At 43.1% G+C, this 20,877-nt stretch overlaps 1 protein-coding gene across 2 annotated transcripts in view; it reads left to right on the top strand.

Annotated features, from left to right (window-relative positions):
* LOC138739679 (E3 ubiquitin ligase Rnf121) overlaps positions 1-20,877 on the top strand; it is a 92,349-nt gene that overhangs the window by 34,088 nt on the left and 37,384 nt on the right. The window contains exons 4-5 of one of the 2 annotated variants that reach the window (XM_069892230.1): positions 7,189-7,343; positions 10,303-10,410. In XM_069892230.1, the coding sequence (XP_069748331.1) occupies positions 7,189-7,343; positions 10,303-10,410 (263 nt within the window). The remainder of the gene's footprint in view (positions 1-7,188; positions 7,344-10,302; positions 10,411-20,877) is intronic. The other variant, XM_069892231.1, reaches the window with a different exon arrangement.

Genomic DNA, 20,877 nt, shown 5'->3' with positions numbered 1-20,877 from the left:
ATCCAAACAATCCAGAATGATCCCCACTCAGATAATAGATCAGCTCACTGAGTGTGATCACATACAGGATAGATACAGATCAGCTCACCTGAGTGGGATCACATTCAGGATAGACTGAGCAGGATAGATACAGGTCCGCTCACTGAGTGGGATCACATTCAGGATAGATATAGATCAGCTCACTGAGTGGGGATCACATTCAGGATAGATACAGATCAGCTCACTGAGTGGATCACATTCAGGATAGATATAGATCAGCTCGACTGAGTGGGATCACATTCAGGATAGATATAGATCAGCTCACTGTGGGGGATCACATTCAGGATAGATATAGATCAGCTCACTGAGTGGGATCACATTCAGGATAGATACAGATCAGCTCACTGAGTGGGATCACATTCAGGATAGATATAGATCAGCTCACTGAGTGGGATCACATTCAGGATAGATACAGATCAGCTCACTGAGTGGGATCACATTCAGGATAGATATAGATCAGCTCACTGAGTGGGATCACATTCAGGATAGATACAGATCAGCTCACTGAGTGGGATCACATTCAGGATAGATATAGATCAGCTCACTGAGTGGGATCACATTCAGGATAGATACAGGTCAGCTCACTGAGTGGGATCACATTCAGGATAGATATAGATCAGCTCACTGAGTGGGATCACATTCAGGATAGATACAGGTCAGCTCACTGAGTGGGATCACATTCAGGATAGATAAAGGTCAGCTCACTGAGTGGGATCACATTCAGGATAGATATAGATCAGCTCACTGAGTGGGATCACATCAGGATAGATATAGATCAGCTCACTGAGTGGGATCACATTCAGGATAGATATAGATCAGCTCACTGAGTGGGATCACAATCAGGATAGATATAGATCAGCTCACTGAGTGGGATCACATTCAGGATAGATATAGATCAGCTCACTGAGTGGGATCACATTCAGGATAGATATAGATCAGCTCACTGAGTGGGATCACATTCAGGATAGATATAGATCAGCTCACTGAGTGGGATCACATTCAGGATAGATATAGATCAGCTCACTGAGTGGGATCACAATCAGGATAGATATAGATCAGCTCACTGAGTGGGATCACATTCAGGATAGATATAGATCAGCTCACTGAGTGGGATCACATTCAGGATAGATATAGATCAGCTCACTGAGTGGGATCACATTCAGGATAGATATAGATCAGCTCACTGAGTGGGATCACATTCAGGATAGATATAGATCAGCTCACTGAGTGGGATCACATTCAGGATAGATAAAGATCAGCTCACTGAGTGGGATCACATTCAGGATAGATATAGATCAGCTCACTGAGTGGGATCACATTCAGGATAGATATAGATCAGCTCACTGAGTGGGATCACATTCAGGATAGATACAGATCAGCTCACTGAGTGGGATCACATTCAGGATAGATACAGATCAGCTCACTGAGTGGGATCACATTCAGGATAGATACAGATCAGCTCACTGAGTGGGATCACATTCAGGATAGATAAAGGTCAGCTCACTGAGTGGGATCACATTCAGGATAGATACAGATCAGCTCACTGAGTGGGATCACATTCAGGATAGATAAAGGTCAGCTCACTGAGTGGGATCACATTCAGGATAGATACAGATCAGGCTCACTGAGTGGGATCACATTCAGGATAGATAAAGGTCAGCTCACTGAGTGGGATCACATTCAGGATAGATACAGATCAGCTCACTGAGTGGGATCACATTCAGGATAGATAAAGGTCAGCTCACTGAGTGGGATCACATTCAGGATAGATACAGATCAGCTCACTGAGTGGGATCACATTCAGGATAGATATAGATCAGCTCACTGAGTGGGATCACATTCAGGATAGATACAGATCAGCTCACTGAGTGGGATCACAATCAGGATAGATATAGATCAGCTCACTGAGTGGGATCACATTCAGGATAGATATAGATCAGCTCACTGAGTGGGATCACATTCAGGATAGATATAGATCAGCTCACTGAGTGGGATCACATTCAGGATAGATATAGATCAGCTCACTGAGTGGATCACATTCAGGATAGATATAGATCAGCTCACTGACGTGGGATCACATTCAGGATAGATATAGATCAGCTCACTGAGTGGGATCACATTCAGGATACATATAGATCAGCTCACTGAGTGGGATCACATTCAGGATAGATAAAGATCAGCTCACTGAGTGGGATCACATTCAGGATAGATATAGATCAGCTCACTGAGTGGGATCACATTCAGGATAGATATAGATCAGCTCACTGAGTGGGATCACATTCAGGATAGATATAGATCAGCTCACTGAGTGGGATCACATTCAGGATAGATATAGATCAGCTCACTGAGTGGGATCACATTCAGGATAGATATAGATCAGCTCACTGAGTGGGATCACATTCAGGATAGATATAGATCAGCTCACTGAGTGGGATCATATTCAGGATAGATATAGATCAGCTCACTGAGTGGGATCACATTCAGGATAGATATAGATCAGCTCACTGAGTGGGATCACATTCAGGATAGATATAGATCAGCTCACTGAGTGGGATCACATTCAGGATAGATATAGATCAGCTCACTGAGTGGGATCACATTCAGGATAGATATAGATCAGCTCACTGAGTGGGATCACATTCAGGATAGATATAGATCAGCTCACTGAGTGGGATCACATTCAGGATAGATATAGATCAGCTCACTGAGTGGGATCACATTCAGGATAGATATAGATCAGCTCACTGAGTGGGATCACATTCAGGATAGATATAGATCAGCTCACTGAGTGGGATCACATTCAGGATAGATATAGATCAGCTCACTGAGTGGGATCACATTCAGGATAGATATAGATCAGCTCACTGAGTGGGATCACATTCAGGATAGATATAGATCAGCTCACTGAGTGGGATCACATTCAGGATAGATACAGATCAGCTCACTGAGTGGGATCACATTCAGGATAGATACAGATCAGCTCACTGAGTGGGATCACATTCAGGATAGATACAGATCAGCTCACTGAGTGGGATCACATTCAGGATAGATACAGATCAGCTCAACTGAGTGGGATCACATTCAGGATAGATACAGATCAGCTCACTGAGTGGGATCACATTCAGGATAGATACAGATCAGCTCACTGAGTGGGATCACATTCAGGATAGATACAGATCAGCTCACTGAGTGGGATCACATTCAGGATAGATACAGATCAGCTCACTGAGTGGGATCACATTCAGGATAGATATAGATCAGCTCACTGAGTGGGATCACATTCAGGATAGATAAAGGTCAGCTCACTGAGTGGGATCACATTCAGGATAGATATAGATCAGCTCACTGAGTGGGATCACATTCAGGATAGATAAAGGTCAGCTCACTGAGTGGGATCACATTCAGGATAGATAAAGATCAGCTCACTGAGTGGGATCACATTCAGGATAGATATAGATCAGCTCACTGAGTGGGATCACATTCAGGATAGATATAGATCAGCTCACTGAGTGGGATCACATTCAGGATAGATATAGATCAGCTCACTGAGTGGGATCACATTCAGGATAGATATAGATCAGCTCACTGAGTGGGATCACATTCAGGATAGATATAGATCAGCTCACTGAGTGGGATCACATTCAGGATAGATATAGATCAGCTCACTGAGTGGCATCACATTCAGGATAGATATAGATCTGCTCACTGAGTGGGATCACATTCAGGATAGATATAGATCAGCTCACTGAGTGGGATCACATTCAGGATAGATATAGATCAGCTCACTGAGTGGGATCACTTTCAGAATAGATAAAGATCAGCTCACTGAGTGGATCACATTCAGGATAGATATAGATCAGCTCACTGAGTGGGATCACATTCAGGATAGATATAGATCAGCTCACTGAGTGGGATCACATTCAGGATAGATATAGATCAGCTCACTGAGTGGGATCACAATCAGGATAGATATAGATCAGCTCACTGAGTGGGATCACATTCAGGATAGATATAGATCAGCTCACTGAGTGGGATCACATTCAGGATAGATATAGATCAGCTCACTGAGTGGGATCACATTCAGGATAGATATAGATCAGCTCACTGAGTGGGATCACATTCAGGATAGATATAGATCAGCTCACTGAGTGGGATCACATTCAGGATAGATATAGATCAGCTCACTGAGTGGGATCACATTCAGGATAGATAAAGATCAGCTCACTGAGTCGAATCACATTCAGATAGATATAGATCAGCTCACTGAGTGGGATCACATTCAGGATAGATATAGATCAGCTCACTGAGTGGGATCACATTCAGGATAGATAAAGATCAGCTCAATGAGTGGGATCACATTCAGGATAGATATAGATCAGCTCACTGAGTGGGATCACAATCAGGATAGATAAAGATCAGCTCAATGAGTGGGATCACATTCAGGATAGATATAGATCATCTCACTGAGTGGGATCACATTCAGGATAGATATAGATCAGCTCACTGAGTGGGATCACATTCAGGATAGATATAGATCAGCTCACTGAGTGGGATCACATTCAGGATAGATATAGATCAGCTCACTGAGTGGGATCACATTCAGGATAGATATAGATCAGCTCACTGAGTGGGATCACATTCAGGATAGATAAAGATCAGCTCACTGAGTGGGATCACATTCAGGATAGATATAGATCAGCTCACTGAGTGGGATCACATTCAGGATAGATATAGATCAGCTCACTGAGTGGGATCACATTCAGGATAGATATAGATCAGCTCACTGAGTGGGATCACATTCAGGATAGATATAGATCAGCTCACTGAGTGGGATCACATTCAGGATAGATATAGATCAGCTCACTGAGTGGGATCACATTCAGGATAGATATAGATCAGCTCACTGAGTGGGATCACATTCAGGATAGATATAGATCAGCTCACTGAGTGGGATCACATCAGGATAGATATAGATCAGCTCACTGAGTGGGATCACATTCAGGATAGATAAAGATCAGCTCACTGAGTGGGATCACATTCAGGATAGATAAAGATCAGCTCACTGAGTGGGATCACATTCAGGATAGATATAGATCAGCTCACTGAGTGGGATCACATTCAGGATAGATAAAGATCAGCTCACTGAGTGGGATCACATTCTGGATAGATAAAGATCAGCTCACTGAGTGGGATCACATTCAGGATAGATATAGATCAGCTCACTGAGTGGGATCACATTCAGGATAGATAAAGATCAGCTCACTGAGTGGGATCACATTCAGGATAGATATAGATCAGCTCACTGAGTGGGATCACATTCAGGATAGATATAGATCAGCTCACTGAGTGGGATCACATTCAGGATAGATATAGATCAGCTCACTGAGTGGGATCACATTCAGGATAGATAAAGATCAGCTCACTGAGTGGGATCACATTCAGGATAGATATGGATCAGCTCACTGAGTGGAATCACATTCAGGATAGATATAGATCAGCTCACTGAGTGGGATCACATTCAGGATAGATAAAGATCAGCTCACTGAGTGGGATCACATTCAGGATAGATATAGATCAGCTCACTGAGTGGGATCACATTCAGGATAGATATAGATCAGCTCACTGAGTCGAATCACATTCAGGATAGATATAGATCAGCTCACTGAGTGGGATCACATTCAGGATAGATATAGATCAGCTCACTGAGTGGGATCACATTCAGGATAGATAAAGGTCAGCTCACTGAGTGGGATCACATTCAGGATAGATACAGATCAGTCACTGAGTGGGGATCACATTCAGGATAGATAAAGGTCAGCTCACTGAGTGGGATCACATTCAGGATAGATATAGATCAGCTCACTGAGTGGATCACATTCAGGATAGATAAAGGTCAGCTCACTGAGTGGGATCACATTCAGGATAGATAAAGATCAGCTCACTGAGTGGGATCACATTCAGGATAGATAAAGATCAGCTCACTGAGTGGGATCACATTCAGGATAGATATAGATCAGCTCACTGAGTGGGATCACATTCAGGATAGATATAGATCAGCTCACTGAGTGGGATCACATTCAGGATAGATAAAGGTCAGCTCACTGAGTGGGATCACATTCAGGATAGATAAAGATCAGCTCACTGAGTGGGATCACATTCAGGATAGATAAAGATCAGCTCACTGAGTGGGATCACATTCAGGATAGATATAGATCAGCTCACTGAGTGGGATCACATTCAGGATAGATATAGATCAGCTCACTGAGTGGGATCACATTCAGGATAGATATAGATCAGCTCACTGAGTGGGATCACATTCAGGATAGATATAGATCAGCTCACTGAGTGGTGTCACATTCAGGATAGATATAGATCAGCTCACTGAGTGGTGTCACATTCAGGATAGATATAGATCAGCCTGCTGGATGGTATCCCAACAACTGAGCACTCAACGTTAGCAAAATGAAGGAGATGATTGTGAAGTTCTGGAGGAGGAATTCAGGAGGGCTTGAACCAGTCCTCAACGAGGGCTCAGGAACGGAGAGAGTTTAAAAACTTCAAATTCCTGGGTGTCAATATCTCTGAAGATCTATCCTGGGCTCTCCATGTCAATGAAATGATAAAGACGGCTCACTGGTGGCTAGACTTTGTGAGGAATTTGAGGAGTTTCGGGATGTCGCCGAAGACTCTCGCAAGTTTCTAGTGTGTACTATGGAGAGCCTTCTGACTGGTTGCACATGATAGAAAGAGACTCCAGAGGGTTATGTACTTGGCTGTGACATCCTGGGCGCTAGACTTCACTCCATTGAGGAGATCTACAAGAGGCGGTGTCTTAAAGCAGCCTCTATACTCAAGGACCCCCACCACCCAGGCCATGCCTTCTTCTCACTGCTACCATCAGGAAGAAAGTACAGGAACCTGATGATGAACACCCAACATTATAAAAACAGCTTCTTCCTCTCCTCCATCAGATTTCTGAATGGACAATGAACCACGCACACCACCTCAGTTTCTCTCTTTTGCACTAATTTATTTACTTATTTTTTTTAAAGTGTAATTTGTAGCAATATTTTTCCCTGTAATGTTGCCTCGTGACGTGTTCATGACAATAAAGTCTGGTTCTAAACCTGTATATTTGATCCCCTGCAGTTGGTGACATTGTTCCAGATGTGGGTCGTGCCCCTGTATTTCACAGCCAAACTTCACTGGTGGAGGTTCCTTGTGATCTGGGGGCTATTTTCTGTTATCACAGCCTTTATTACTTTCCGGGCAACACGCAAGCCACTGGAGAGGACAACACCCAGGTAATCTGTTTGGGAACCTGGGATAACTTGCATTAACATTGACCTCCAGTTTCTGTTAGTGCACCCCCCCCCCCCATCTTTTCCTCTGACTCTTTTCCTTTAATTTGGTTCTTTCTCTTCCCTTTTCCCTCTGTCTCTCCTTTCATAGATCCTAAAACAACCCCTCATCACCTTTCCCCTCTCCTGTCTTTGTATCGTCCAATGAACACCTTTTGTCTGTTGGTCTGTTCTCTTCCCATTCCCATTCTTCCCTGTTCCCCAGCCTTTTAATACAGATGCCTGTTTCTTTTTTAATTCCAACCTTGAGGAAAAGATCAGGCTCTGGCCCAAAACGTTAGTCATACATTTTTACCTCTGATGGACGCTGCGAGACCTGCTGGGTTCCTCCAGCATTTGTGTTTTTACTGCAATCACAGCGTCTGCAGACTTTTGCGTTTCACTAACCTGCTGGTTCAACAGGGTTTCGCTCACCCAGGTTGTATAATATCAGTGGGGAAGCAGCCACAGGCTAAGGTGCTATTGTGGATTTGGGGGGGGGGGGGGGGGGGGCGCGGAGTCGGGGAGGTTAAATTGAATTCTATCAACCATCTGGTCATCCTTAGTTGGGGCAGGGTGCTATGTAAATTCAGGTTACTGTTGCAAATGTCTTCCAGTCCCCTTACTTTGATAATTATGTGAAGGAGTAGGTTAGTGGAATCAGAAAAAGAAGAAATTATATAATCTGGAACAAAAAATGGCAGAATATTTTAATTCTGGGGAACTAAGGGTCCAGAGAGCTGGAAGAACTGAATGAAATCAGTGGTGGTGAATAGTGGGAGTGTAACAAGGCTAACAAATACCCAGTGACAGATGGCCTAAATCCCAGAGGGCTCTGGGGCAGGCCATTAGAAGAAAGGAATTTCAACTTTTACCCACAGGAAGCCATAGAGTCTGCCATTGTGTGTTCAAGGAGGAGATTTAATGCCAAAACAATCAATGGAGGTGAGGGGGTGGGAGTAACATTCTGAAATACTGGTACCTGATGATGAAGGGATGAGTGTCCTACTCTTTTTTTAAACTTGCTTCAATGATTCCTCAGCCTAAACTTTTCATATCCTTGATCCCAATCTATTAATTCAGTGCTGTATATCTTCAACACTCCTTCATTTTGTGGAGCTGTCTTGACTAGCCATTTGCAACGGGCCACGGAATGAAATCATAAATTTGTCAGTAGGAAAAAGTGTGGAAGAAACCAACTTGACTGTTTCACAGGGAAGAGGCCCATAAACTTTGAATCAAGTCCTAAAAGGGGCCATAGCCAGAAAAAAGGGTTGAGAATGGCTGCCCTTGTCTGCTTTTGCTCCATTCTGGTACTGGAGGGGTGATGCAGAAGGCACAGGGTTCTGGGGTAATGCCCAACTTTTCTGTCCTTCTTCAGGCAGTGGTGAGCTGTTACCCTAGCATGTCACATTCTGTATGGCATGTGATTTGAAAAGAATTGTACCTGTACATTAAAATGGAACACTGAAAAACAATCCCATCTGATTCATATTTGACCCATTGCTGGTTTATTTTGAAGGTTAAATAGTATCTGGGATTTCGTGGGCATGACAAAATATAGAATGCTCTGCTGGTCATTAATCCTCTTGAATATCTATGTTAAAGGAAGATCTGCTTTAGATCAGCAGGGAAAATGCCATTGATTAATTACTGATCATGTGCAATGACAAACCTTTGCATGTTACAGAGTCAACAGGATGGATAAAATGCCATCCTGTGAATTCACCCACAAGCAGCATCACCAAAAACACTTAAAATTCTGTCTGGGCACTCTCCAACTGATTTGGGGTGGGGGGGGGGCGCGCGGAGTCGGGGAGGTTAAATTGAATTCTATCAACCATCTGCAGACTTTCTTGCTTAACTCCAAAGATCACTAGAATACTTTTAAAGGAATAAATTGAGGGTTATACATAGATACAGTAAATGCAAAAAGATTTTTCCTTTTGAGAATAGGTGAGACAGGTTAAGGGTAAAAGGGGAAATTATATATTTAGTCATACTGCATGGTAACAGGCCCTTCCAGCCCACGAGATCGTACCACCCAATTTACCTTCAACCCCTGAATGTTTTGAAGGGTGAATAGAAACCGGAGAACCTGGAGGAAACCCATGCAGATGTGGGGAGAATACAGACAGCGCTGTAACAGCGTTGCACTAAATCGCTATGTTAACTGTGCTGTCCCATCGGGGAAATTTCTTCATGCAGATAGTGGTGAGAGCTGTAAGCTAAGGTGAATGCAAGCTCAATTTTGACATTTAAGAAACATTTGGATAGGTATGTTGATGAGGTGGGCATGGATGGTTATAGTCCAGGTGCAGGTCAGTGAGACTAAGAGAATAATAAATAGTCTGGCACTGTCCAAGGTTTCGATGCTGTAGTGTCCAATGGTTCTAAGGACAGTGTCAATGAGATTTTTTTTTAAATTCTAGCCTTTCAGCCTCAGTATAGAGGATGTATTAGATCAATGTGAGATATTTCAGTTTTCAAATTAGTAAGAATTAAGACCATGGGTCATTTCATCCACCAGGTCTGTGTCACCTTGGGTCCATATGAGGCTGCTCCCACTCTGGCTTATGAAAATCCACCAACACCAGGACCACAAAACCCTATCTGCCAGTAAACAGAGTCCAGTTCACTTCACAAGAAAGTCTGCAGATGCTGGGGCCAAGTACAATACACAAACATGATGGAGAAACTCAGCAGGTCACACAGCATCCATCAGAAGTAAAGGGTCATAGCTTGACGAAGGGCCCAGGCCTGAAAGGTTGGTTACATTTTACTTCCTCCAGATGCTGCTTGACCTGCTGTTTTTCTCCATCATGTTTGTGTATTCCAGTTCATTTCACAATGGGTTTTCTGAGGCAGTTCTGGTTTGATTTCCTTGCACATCTCTTTTTATTGCTGTAATTCTTTGTTGCAGATTGGTTTATAAATGGTTTCTTCTACTTTACAAACTGAGCTATGCCATTGGAATTGTGGGATACATTGGAGTAATGTTCACTCTCTTCGGGATAAATTTATTATTTAGGTAAGATGATTTTCTAATTTAAAAGCAAAGTTTTGAAATGGTAAAGGGTTGTATCACTAATCATGGATGAGGAATTTTTTCTTGTCAAATGTATTCTAGAGGACGGCATGGTTACCATAGCAGTTACAGTGCCAGTGACCAGGATTCGAAGCTAGTGCTGTCTGTAAGGAGTTTATACGTTCTCTCTGTGTCTGCATGGGTTTCCTTCTATCCTTCAAAACTTAAGGGGGTTGTAGGTTAATTGGGTATAATTGGGAAGTGTGGGCTTGTGGGTCGGAAGGGCCTGTATGTCAAAATTTAATTAATAAATGCTGAATCTAGAATGATTCCTGTTGATTGTAAGCTGAGTTGCATCAGCAGGTACTGAAGGGTCTGCGTCTTGGAATTCCTCAGCTAGGCCTAATCTTTCGAGCACAACCTAGTCAATGTTTATTTGAAAAATTTACAGATTTGTGAATGTTGGGTGAATAATGGGTAACAAGTTAGAATATGGAATGCAGGTCGAGAATCTGATTGTGTAGTGCCAGAACAACAATCTTGCTCTCAACTTCAGCAAGGTGAAGGAGCTGACTGTGGACTTCAGGAAGGGGAAGCAGAAGGACCAGGATGGTGGTGGAGAGGGCAAGTACCTTCAAGTTCCTGGGCATCGACTTCGGAGGTCCGCTCCTGGAGCCAGCTCCTCAAGGCAGCCAATATCTCTACTGTTGAAAGAATTGGAGGAGATGTGATGTATTCTAAAATACTCTATCAAACTTTTACAGACATGCATCATGTCATGGTTGGAAACTAGAGTGCCCAGGATTGGGGATTCAGCAAAGTCCATCACAGGCAATGACCTCCTATCCATTGAAGATGTCTGTCTCAAGAAGGCAGACATCTTCATTAAGGATCCCCATTATTCCTGGTCACCATCTCCTCTTGCTGCTATTCACATACAGAATCTCAGATATGAGGGTTCAAGAACAGTTTCCTCTCTCCCCCACCCCCAGCAGCCATCAGGCTCTTGAAACTCCCAGTATCATCTCCAAGATCTCAACTCCAAGATCATGAGGGATCTGGCTGCTCTTCTCACAGCGTAGTTTTGCAACTAGCCCACTGAGAATATTTTATTTTATCTCTTCCTTTGTCATATTTTCTCTTCATGGTGCTTTAAATGATTAATTATACTTAAATTGTTTGTTTGGAAGTTGCAGCATATAAGTCTTTCATTGTATCTGTAAGTTGTTCTTGTGCAATATTACAATGAACTCTTCGTACATTCAAAAATAAATTCAGCATAAAAATTAGTTGTGGTTAACAGAGATCAAGAGTAGCATTTTTAAATGTGGCATTAGAAATAATATAAAATAGAATTAACTGCATGTACTGCAGGAGTGAAATATTTAGATAGTCAACTGCATGTAAAGGAGGGATTATGGTCAGGTGTGGGAAGAGATGGTATTGTGGGGACAGGTTGGGAAAGGAAATGGGTATTGTGAATCGAATTGAAAGGGCTCAGGGTGAGACCATCTAGGTGGATGAGATGGAAGGAGTTGGGGGCATGGATGGATTTTCAACTGGGATCCACAGTGCTGGTATATTGGAGACGTGAGACTGCAAATGTTGGAATCTGGAACAAAAAAAAACCGATGAGGGAATTTGGAGGGTCGAGCAGCAACAGGGAGAAGAATGGTCGATGTTTCAGGTTGGAACCGTTTTGATGAAGGGTTGTGACCCAAATCTGCGGCACTGTTAGTACAGCACTATTACAGCGCCAGCGATCCAGGTTCGAATCCAGTGCTGACCGCAAGGAATTTGTATGTTCTCCCCGTGTCTGTGTGAATTTCCTCTGGGTGCTCCAGTTTCCTCCCACCCTCCAAAACGTGGTGGGGGTGCAGGTCAGTAGGGTGGCAGGAGCCTGTGGGCCAAAAGGACCATGCAGTATGTCTAAATTTTTTTTTAATTGACCAATCTATTTTCCTCTCATTGATGCCCCTTGAATTTCTCCGCAGATTCAGGCCTGAGCCCATTCCTTGAAGGGCTCAGGCCCAAGAAGTCAATTATATATCTTTACTTCCTCTAGGCGCTGCGACACCTACTGAGTTCCTCCAGTATTTTTGTGGGTTTACTACAGTCTGCAGAATTCCATGATTCACTTCTCCAGCTGATTGTTTTTTTTTCTTGCTAGTCTATTTTCTACTTCCTCTAAACTTGAAAAGCTCACTTGAAAGTCTTTGAAAGCATGCAAAAGCAAAGTGAAGGAGTGTGGAGGAATTCGGAGGAGGAACAACAACCGGAGCTGAAAAGCTGCCGCTCTGTCATCCCCAAAGTCAAGTTTATTACCATCTGATGGTTGTACAAGTACAATCCGAAGAAACAGCGTTCTCCGGTCCTTGGTGCAAAACACGCAGACACACAACCAAACATCTATACAGACAAATAATACATATGCAGGACAAGAAACCATCTTCAAAATGTGGTTTGACAAATTACCAGCTTGTGGTGCTATCTCCTCCAGAAGCAACTGCAGAAAACTCTCTCTCTCTCTAAAGAATCACTTTTTTTTCTCTCTCTGCTTGTAAAAACCAGAACCTCTCTTAAAACAGCAAACTGCCACCAAACAGATTGCTGGCTCCAGAATCAATTCCTGTAAGATCTTATCAGTTCCCTTTTTTTTAGCTCCTTGGGTACAGAAACAGGCCATCTCGACCCCTCTAGTCCATACTGATCTAAGTGATCTCCTCTAGTCCCACCTACCTGCACTTTGCCCATAACCCTCCAATCCCCTCTCATCCATACACCGATCCAACCTTTCCTTAAATGACAAAATTGACTTTGCTGCGACCACCTCTTCCAGAAGGTCATTCCACTCAGCCACCACTCACTGAGTGAAGAAGTTCCCCCTCGTTACTTTTAAACTTTTGCGCCTTAACTTTTAATTTGTAACCTCTAGTTTGAATCTCCCCTACCCTCACATCTACTCTATCTATGCCCCTCATCGAGGTATTTAAATACCTCGATCAAATCCCCCTCAACCTTCTACGCTCCAATGAAAAAAGACCTAATCTACTCAATCTTTCTTTGTAATATTAGTAAATCATCTCTGCACCCTCTCTATCTTATTTAAATGAGATCTGTTTTGTGAAGTGTTTGTTTCCTACACTAAAATCCCCACAATCTATCTCTTCCAAAAACATATCTTTACATGAATATAAAATATATAATCTGTCACACAATGATCCATGATTCATAACATTGCACATGTGGAATATCAGTAAACTATGGCCAAGTCCTTCATTGGCTTCACACCAGAAGAATTTGGATTCTCACGTGAATAGGGTGGTGAAGAAGGCTTTTAGTATGTTGGCCTTTATCAATCATTGCATGGAATATAGGAGTTGGGAGGTGATGTTGAGATTGTATAAGACGTTGGTGCGGCCTAATTTGGAGTTCTGTGTGCAGTTCTGGTCGCCTAATTATAGGAAGGATATAAACAGAGTGGAGAGAGTGCAGAGAAGGTTTACCAGAATGTTGCCTGGGTTTAAGCATCTGGAGTATGGGGAGAGATTGGACAGATTGGGTCTTTATTCTTTGGAGCGTAGAAGGTTGAGAGGGGATTTGATAGAAGTATTTAAGATTATGAAAGGGATAGACAGAGTGGATGTGGATAGACTATTTCTGTTAAGAGGAGGAAAGATTAAAACAAGAGGACATGAGTTAAGAATTAAGGGGCAGAGGTTTAGAGGTAACATGAGGGGGAACTTCTTTACTCAGAGAGTGGTAGCTGTGTGGAATGATCTTCCGGGAGAAATAGTGGCGGCGGAGTCAATTGTATTATTTAAGAAAAGGTTGGACAGGTATATGGATGAGAGGAAGATGGAGGGTTATGGGCATTGTGCAGGGAGGTGGGATTAGAAAGGGGTGTTTGGTTCGGTGCGGACTAGAAGGGCCTAATGGCCTGTTTCCGTGCTGTAATTGTTATTATTATATTATTATTAAAAATGATGTCTGTGCCTCATTTTTATTCTTGGAGTAGAGTGTACAGTGTTCTGCCATCCCAGAAACAAGTAAATTAAAGAATAACATGTATCACGTTATTACTCCTGTCACTTCTTCCACAGAACCCAGTTTGGGAAACCCTGGCGTAGTGGTTAGCGCAATGCTGTTACAGCGCCAGCGATTGGGACAGGCGATTGAATCCTGTTCTATCTGTAAGGAGTTTGTACATTGTCCCTGTGTCAGTGTTGATTTCATCTGGGTTTCATCCCACCCTTAAAAACAATACTGGGGGTTGTAGGTCATTTGGGTATAATTGGATGGCACAGGCTCTTGTGCCGAAATCACCTGTTGCCATTGAAATATGTCTAAATTTAAAATTTAAATTTATACATTTAAAATGTCATAACATATAATCCTGCTATTCATTTTCCTGAGGGTCTGGCAGAATTTCTACTTATCAATAACTGTAGGCAGTACTCAAGAAAAGATACATGTATAAAAGAGAAATTAAACAAACTGCAATACAGAGAGAAAAAAATTCAGTAATAAAGAATGTACAAAGTAAATGGGTCTCTGAGTTTGTTGTTGAGGAGTCTGATGGTGGAGGAGTAGCAGCTAGCTGTTCCTGAACCTGATGGTGTAAGTGGCATGGCATCTATACCTCTTTCCTGATGACAGCAGTGAGAACAGAGCATGTGCTGGGTGGTGGGGGTCCTTGATGATTACTGCTGCTCTCTGACGGCAGCGTTCCCTGTAAATATTCTCCATGGTGGGGAGGGCTTTGCCTGTGATGTCCTGGGCTGCATCTCACACTCGGTTGGGTGCAAAGTGAGTAGAGCAGGGGCTAATAACACAGCCCTATGGTGCTCCTGGTACTGACAGAGATTGTGGAAAAGATGTTCTGACCAATCCACCTGGTCTGGAGGTGAGGAAATCTAGGATCCAATTACACAGTAGGGTGTTGAGCCGAAGGCCTTGGAGTTTGCTGATTAGTTTTGAGGGGCATCAGTGATTGTAGTTTTTCTTGAGTTCCTCATTTTCAATTCTTTTAGCTGTTTGTTGTATGATGGAGAGAGTTTTGCCTGTGTAGGAATTTTTATTCACAATATTGTTTATCAATTGTTTTCCTGCTGACTCAAAAGGACAAATTTTATACTGGCTTCCTTTTATGGAAAGGTTTATATACAGGTACACGTTTCCTTTATGAATGACTTTTGAAGAACCATTTCTTTCATCTCACTTTTTTCGATCATTCGCCTTAAGTCTGTGTTCTCTGGTTACTCTATTCTAGAAATGATTTATTTGTAATGAGACATTAAATATCAGCTATGGTCCATTAGGAAATTTATAAGAAAGGGCCAGGGGTTTTGAGAAAGTTGAGTTTATTGTCATCTGATTGTACAAGTACAACCTGATGGAACAACGTTTTCCAGTCCTTGGTGCAAAACACGTGGACACACAACCAGACATAACACACGTACATGCAGACTAACAATACACACGCAGGACAAGAATTCATCTATATAAATAAATAAATATTGGTTCAAGAATATGACTGTCTCAATGGTCAGTGCGAGCAGCTCGTTTTGTCGTTCAGCATTCTCGCTGCCTGTAGGAAGAATCTCTTACTCAGCCCGGTGGTGCTGGCTCCAATACTCCTGGATCTCTTTCCCGATGGGAGCAGCTGAATGATACTGTGCGCAGGATGGAAGGGGTCCTCACTGATTTTGCACCCACTTCAGACAACGATCCTGGTAGATCACATCAGGAATCCAGCAAAGTTAAAGATATAAAGTTACAAACCAACATTTTGGGCTTGATTAAGGTATGAGCAAAATAAATGTAGGCAGGCACCCTACATTTTGCTTATACCTTGATTAAGCCCAAAACATTGATTATGTATCTTTGTCTTTGCTGTATAAAGTGCATTGTTTGACCTGCTGAGTTTCTCCAGCGTTGTGTTTTTACTTCAATCATGATGTTTACAGATTTTTACTCAATGCATGTAAAAAGCTAGCTAGAATAAAAGGGAGAGAGGGAAAGAAGGTTGTACCTTTCGTGTGAGATGGTGGAAGTGGTTTTGTGGAAAATAAACAGTAGCACCAACTTGTGTTGGGAGAACAATCTGTTTTGATGCAGTGTCCTTGCCCATCTCATTCCAGTTTATTGACTGGGATAGTAATGAAGCCACATGGCCGGCAGATGGAGCCACTTGAGTTTTTATTTGACACTGCTGCTATAACTATGTATCCACTGTACAGCCACAAGGGAAGCTTTCTGGAGCTGTTACAAGGAGCTGGAATCAGTCCAACTTCCAGATCTAAACAACTGCTCAATGCTGTGAAATTGCAGACCCTAATGCTTCACAGAAAGACAAGACTAGTGTTGGGTGTAGAGCCATAGAACTGGACAGCACAGAAACAAGCTCTTCTAGTGGCTGAGCAATTTTTCTGCCTAGCCCCCATTGACCTGCACCCAGACTATATCCCTTCACACCCCTTCAATCCATGTCCCTGTCCAAATTTTTCTTAAATATCAAAATTGACCCTGTAGCGGCAGCTAAACAGAGTTGGGAAGGATGAGACCAGTAGTCGATGGGCTTGTTTGCACTCCAGTTGTTTATTGAAACTTCCTGCAGTGCACCTTGTAAGGCTGCAGGGAAGTCCCATCCTCATGCTGGAAACAATGTCATGATGTTGCCCCACGTACATGCGGACGCGGCTGGCGAAAAAGACAACCCCAGCAGCACCATCTTGACTTGGCTACTCCGCTTCTGTGACCGTAAAACATGGAGCCAGTTCACCTGCCATCAGTGATGTGTACCACCACACAATCCCTCCCCCCCCCCCCCACCAGCGATAGTGTGCTGTGCTCCCAAGTTCTGTGTTGGTTTTGCCTTAGGGGGCCTGCCCTGATGCTTGGCTGGCTGTAGGGCAACTGGCTGGCTGAGGTTGAGATGCACAGGTTGGTTAGTTAAGTCAATAGTTAAAGTGTGATTCTGTTTTCATGTTTAAATATAATTAAAAGCAACTTTTGTTTAAGTAACTGTGAGGCCAAAGTCAGCCAGGTGGGAGTAGAAGTTGTGTAGGTGGGTAGTGTGTTCCTGGTGGTTCCTGCTGGCGATGAGGATGTCATCCAGGTAGATGAAAACCAAGTCTGGATCTCTGCCCACTGCATTAATGAGGCGCTGGAAGGTCTGCGCTGGGTTTTTAAGTCTGAAAGGCATGCGCAGGAACTCGAAGAGTCCGAAACACATGATGATGCCGTCTTCCTGATGTCGTCATGGTGGATGGGGATTTGGTGGTCGCCTTGTACCAAGTCAGTGTTGGAGAGAATGGACACACTGTGTAGGTTGGCCTTGAAGTCCTGTATATGGCGGACTGGGTAGCGGTCTTGGGTAGTTGAATCTTAAAGGTGCCAGTAGTCCCCGCAAGGTTGCCAGCCCCCTGTGGCCTTGGGTACCATGTGCAGAGGGAAGGCCCACGGGCTGTTGGTCCTGTGGACGATCCCCAGCTCTTCCAGATAATTGAACTCCTCCTTGGCCAGCTGCAGCTTGTCTGGGCAAAGGCATCTGGCTTTCATGTGGAGAGGGAGTCCTGTGACAAGATGTGGTGCTGCACACCGTGTCTCGGCATCGTGGTCGTGAACTGGGGCATGAGGATGGAGGGAAATTCGGTCAAAATACGGCAGTACTTGTCGGTGGGGGCGGTGACTGTGGCCATTTGCTGGTTCCGTGTGCTGGTGGCAGCGAGCTGGAATGTCTGGGCGCACACCAGGCGTTTAGCTTTGAGGTCCACAAGCAGATTGTGAGCTCGGAGGATGTCTGCGCCGAGGGTTGGCTTCTCCACCGTGACCAGTGTGAAATCCCAGAGGAAGGTCCCATCGCTAAGGCGTATCGGCACTCGCCGTGTGCCGAAGGTCTTTATGGCAGTGTGGTGGGCCCGCGTGGACGTGTTTGGATCTCAAGTGGCATTGGTGTAATGACGTTGAGCTCTTTCCCTTATTGATGAGGAATCAGTGGCCCGTGGTCTTGTTTGGGTGGTCATCCACCGAAGCCATTATGCATTTATGGGCTTCTGCTCCCCAGCGCTGGTGGGAGAAACACCACTGCACCTTTTCTCCCTCTACTGGCTTATGAGGGTGTGGCTGATCCCTGTTTTGGTTTTGGGCTGCTGCTCTGTCTGGGGCCATGTCAGCTGATCCATGGCAGTTATTTTCTCCTTTTTGGTGCGTCAGAGGATGTCCTCCTTCGCTGAAACCTTGCGGTTGGGGGAGGGCGGTCATTGAAATCCGCATCTGCTAGCTGCAGCTGGATGTCATCGGGCATCTGTTATAGGAATGCCTATTCAAACATGAGGCAGGGCTTGAGGCCCTCTGTCAGCATGTGCATTTTGTCCATAAGGGCGGATAGTGTTCTGTCCCCTAGGCTGTCCAGGTGCATGAATCTGGAGATTTCACATGATCTGATGAGCAGCGCCTTCAACGTGAATTATTTACCTTCCCCTGGTGGGTTCTGTATGAGGTTGTCAGATGAAAACTATATCCTGGCCAAGCTCCTCGATCAGTTTTGATCCGGTGCTTATGGTACCAAGACCGAGAGACAATTTTGAGACTTGCGGTTCAGAATGTCAGACGTAACCAGAGTCCATTGATTGTTCAAAATAATAGTTTACTTTTCTGTTAATTAAACATCATAAGGAATAATGTTTTGTGGCTGAAAGGGTATAAGTTTGCATTTCATTACCCTGCGGTGCTGAAGGTTTTTTATGGAAATTTTCAGTCTCAGTTTTTTGATAATGATCATGTGGCTCCTGTCTTTGCTAATTCTTTACCAGTTAATAAGCAGGGTCAGGATCGGGCCTCTCCTGGAAGAGGGACTGAGAAAAGAGAGATGGAGACATGACAACAGATTGATATTGATGATGGTCATGTTAACCGTGTTTAGAGGCAGCTGATCATACTTGATGTAACTGTACCTTTTGATTATTGCTTGTTCTGTTTGTGGGGGGGTGGGGGGAAGGGTGGCTCAGCTGCCAACTCTTCCAAAGTTGTCAGCCACCTTTGGTGTTGGTCACTCCCGTGTAATTGAGGGGGTACTACGTTTATATTGTTGTAGTTTTTGGGAGGGATTTTTTCTTGTGTTTTATTTTGGGGTTTTAAAAATTAATTTTAAGAAGTTTTTTCTTTTTACTTTTGAGCCGTGGAGGGTGCTACTCCAGGGGAGACTTAGGGCTTATGGCTAATTTGAATTTTGCAACTTTTAATGTTAACGGGCTTAATAACCCAATTAAAATAAAACGGGAGTTCGCCTATATTAAGAAGATGAAGATTGATATCGCATTTTTGCAAGAAACACATTTGACTGAGAAGGAGCACCAGAAGTTGAAAAGAGACTGGGTTGGGCATGTTATAGCATCGTCTTTTAATTCCAAAGCAAGAGGTGTTGCTATTTTAATACATAAAAAGTTATCTTTCACATTGGATTCAGTTTTTGCAACAGCAGGTCGAGTGTTAGTGGCAAACTCTAAGATTTTTTCAGAGGTCTGGACATTGATGAATGTCTATGCACCTAATGTGGACGATGAGGTGTTCATGACAAAAGCTTTTTTGAATTTCAATCAGGCGTATGATAATGTTTTGGTGGGGGGGGGGTGTGATTTCAACTGTTGTTTGGACCCTTTATTGGACAAATCTCCAAAAACATTGGGATAAAAAAAATAGCTAAACAGTTGTTAATGGTAATGGAAGAGCTGAATTTGGTAGAGATTTGCAGGAAGTTAAATCCGACAGAGAAAGATATTTCTTTTTATTCGGCTGGACACTAATCTTACTCCAGAATTGATCTATTTTTAGTATCAGCACAATTACGTGGTAGATTTACTCAAGCGGAATATAAAAGTAGGATATTGTTTGATCACTTTATTATTAATTTCTTGTACAGGTTCTGATCGGGCTGAAACAGCATATCGTTGGAGATTTAATACAGCATTGTTGAAACGACCTGAATTTATTGACTATAGACGGGAACATATAAGAACTTTATTGCAAATAAATGAAAGGTCGGTCCAGTGTAAATTTGTTTTATGGGATGCTTTAAAAGAGTATTTGAGGGGCTAGATTATCAGTTATTCAGCTAAAGTTAAGAAACCGTATTTGATAGAGAGTCAGGACTTGGAGAAAAAAATTGATAAATTGGAAAAGGAAGTACAATGGGACATTATGGAAGATGAAAAAAAAGTTCAGTTAACTAAGTTAAAGCTACGGTATAATACTTTACAAACGTATCAATCTGAGAAATTGTTACAACAATCTAAACAACGTTATTATGAGCTAGGCGAACGTGCCCATAAGGTTTTGGCATGGCATTAATGCGGTTAGAAAAGATGCGATTGTTACTTATAAACCTCAGGAGATTAATGATGAATTCCATTTATTTTATAAAGATTTGTATATTTCTGAAGTTGTACCGAATTGATGCATTTTTGTCTA

Source organism: Narcine bancroftii, chromosome 7, assembly GCF_036971445.1.
Source record: "Narcine bancroftii isolate sNarBan1 chromosome 7, sNarBan1.hap1, whole genome shotgun sequence".
Lineage (NCBI taxonomy): Eukaryota > Metazoa > Chordata > Chondrichthyes > Torpediniformes > Narcinidae > Narcine > Narcine bancroftii.
This window is presented reverse-complemented; position numbering and strand designations above follow the sequence as displayed.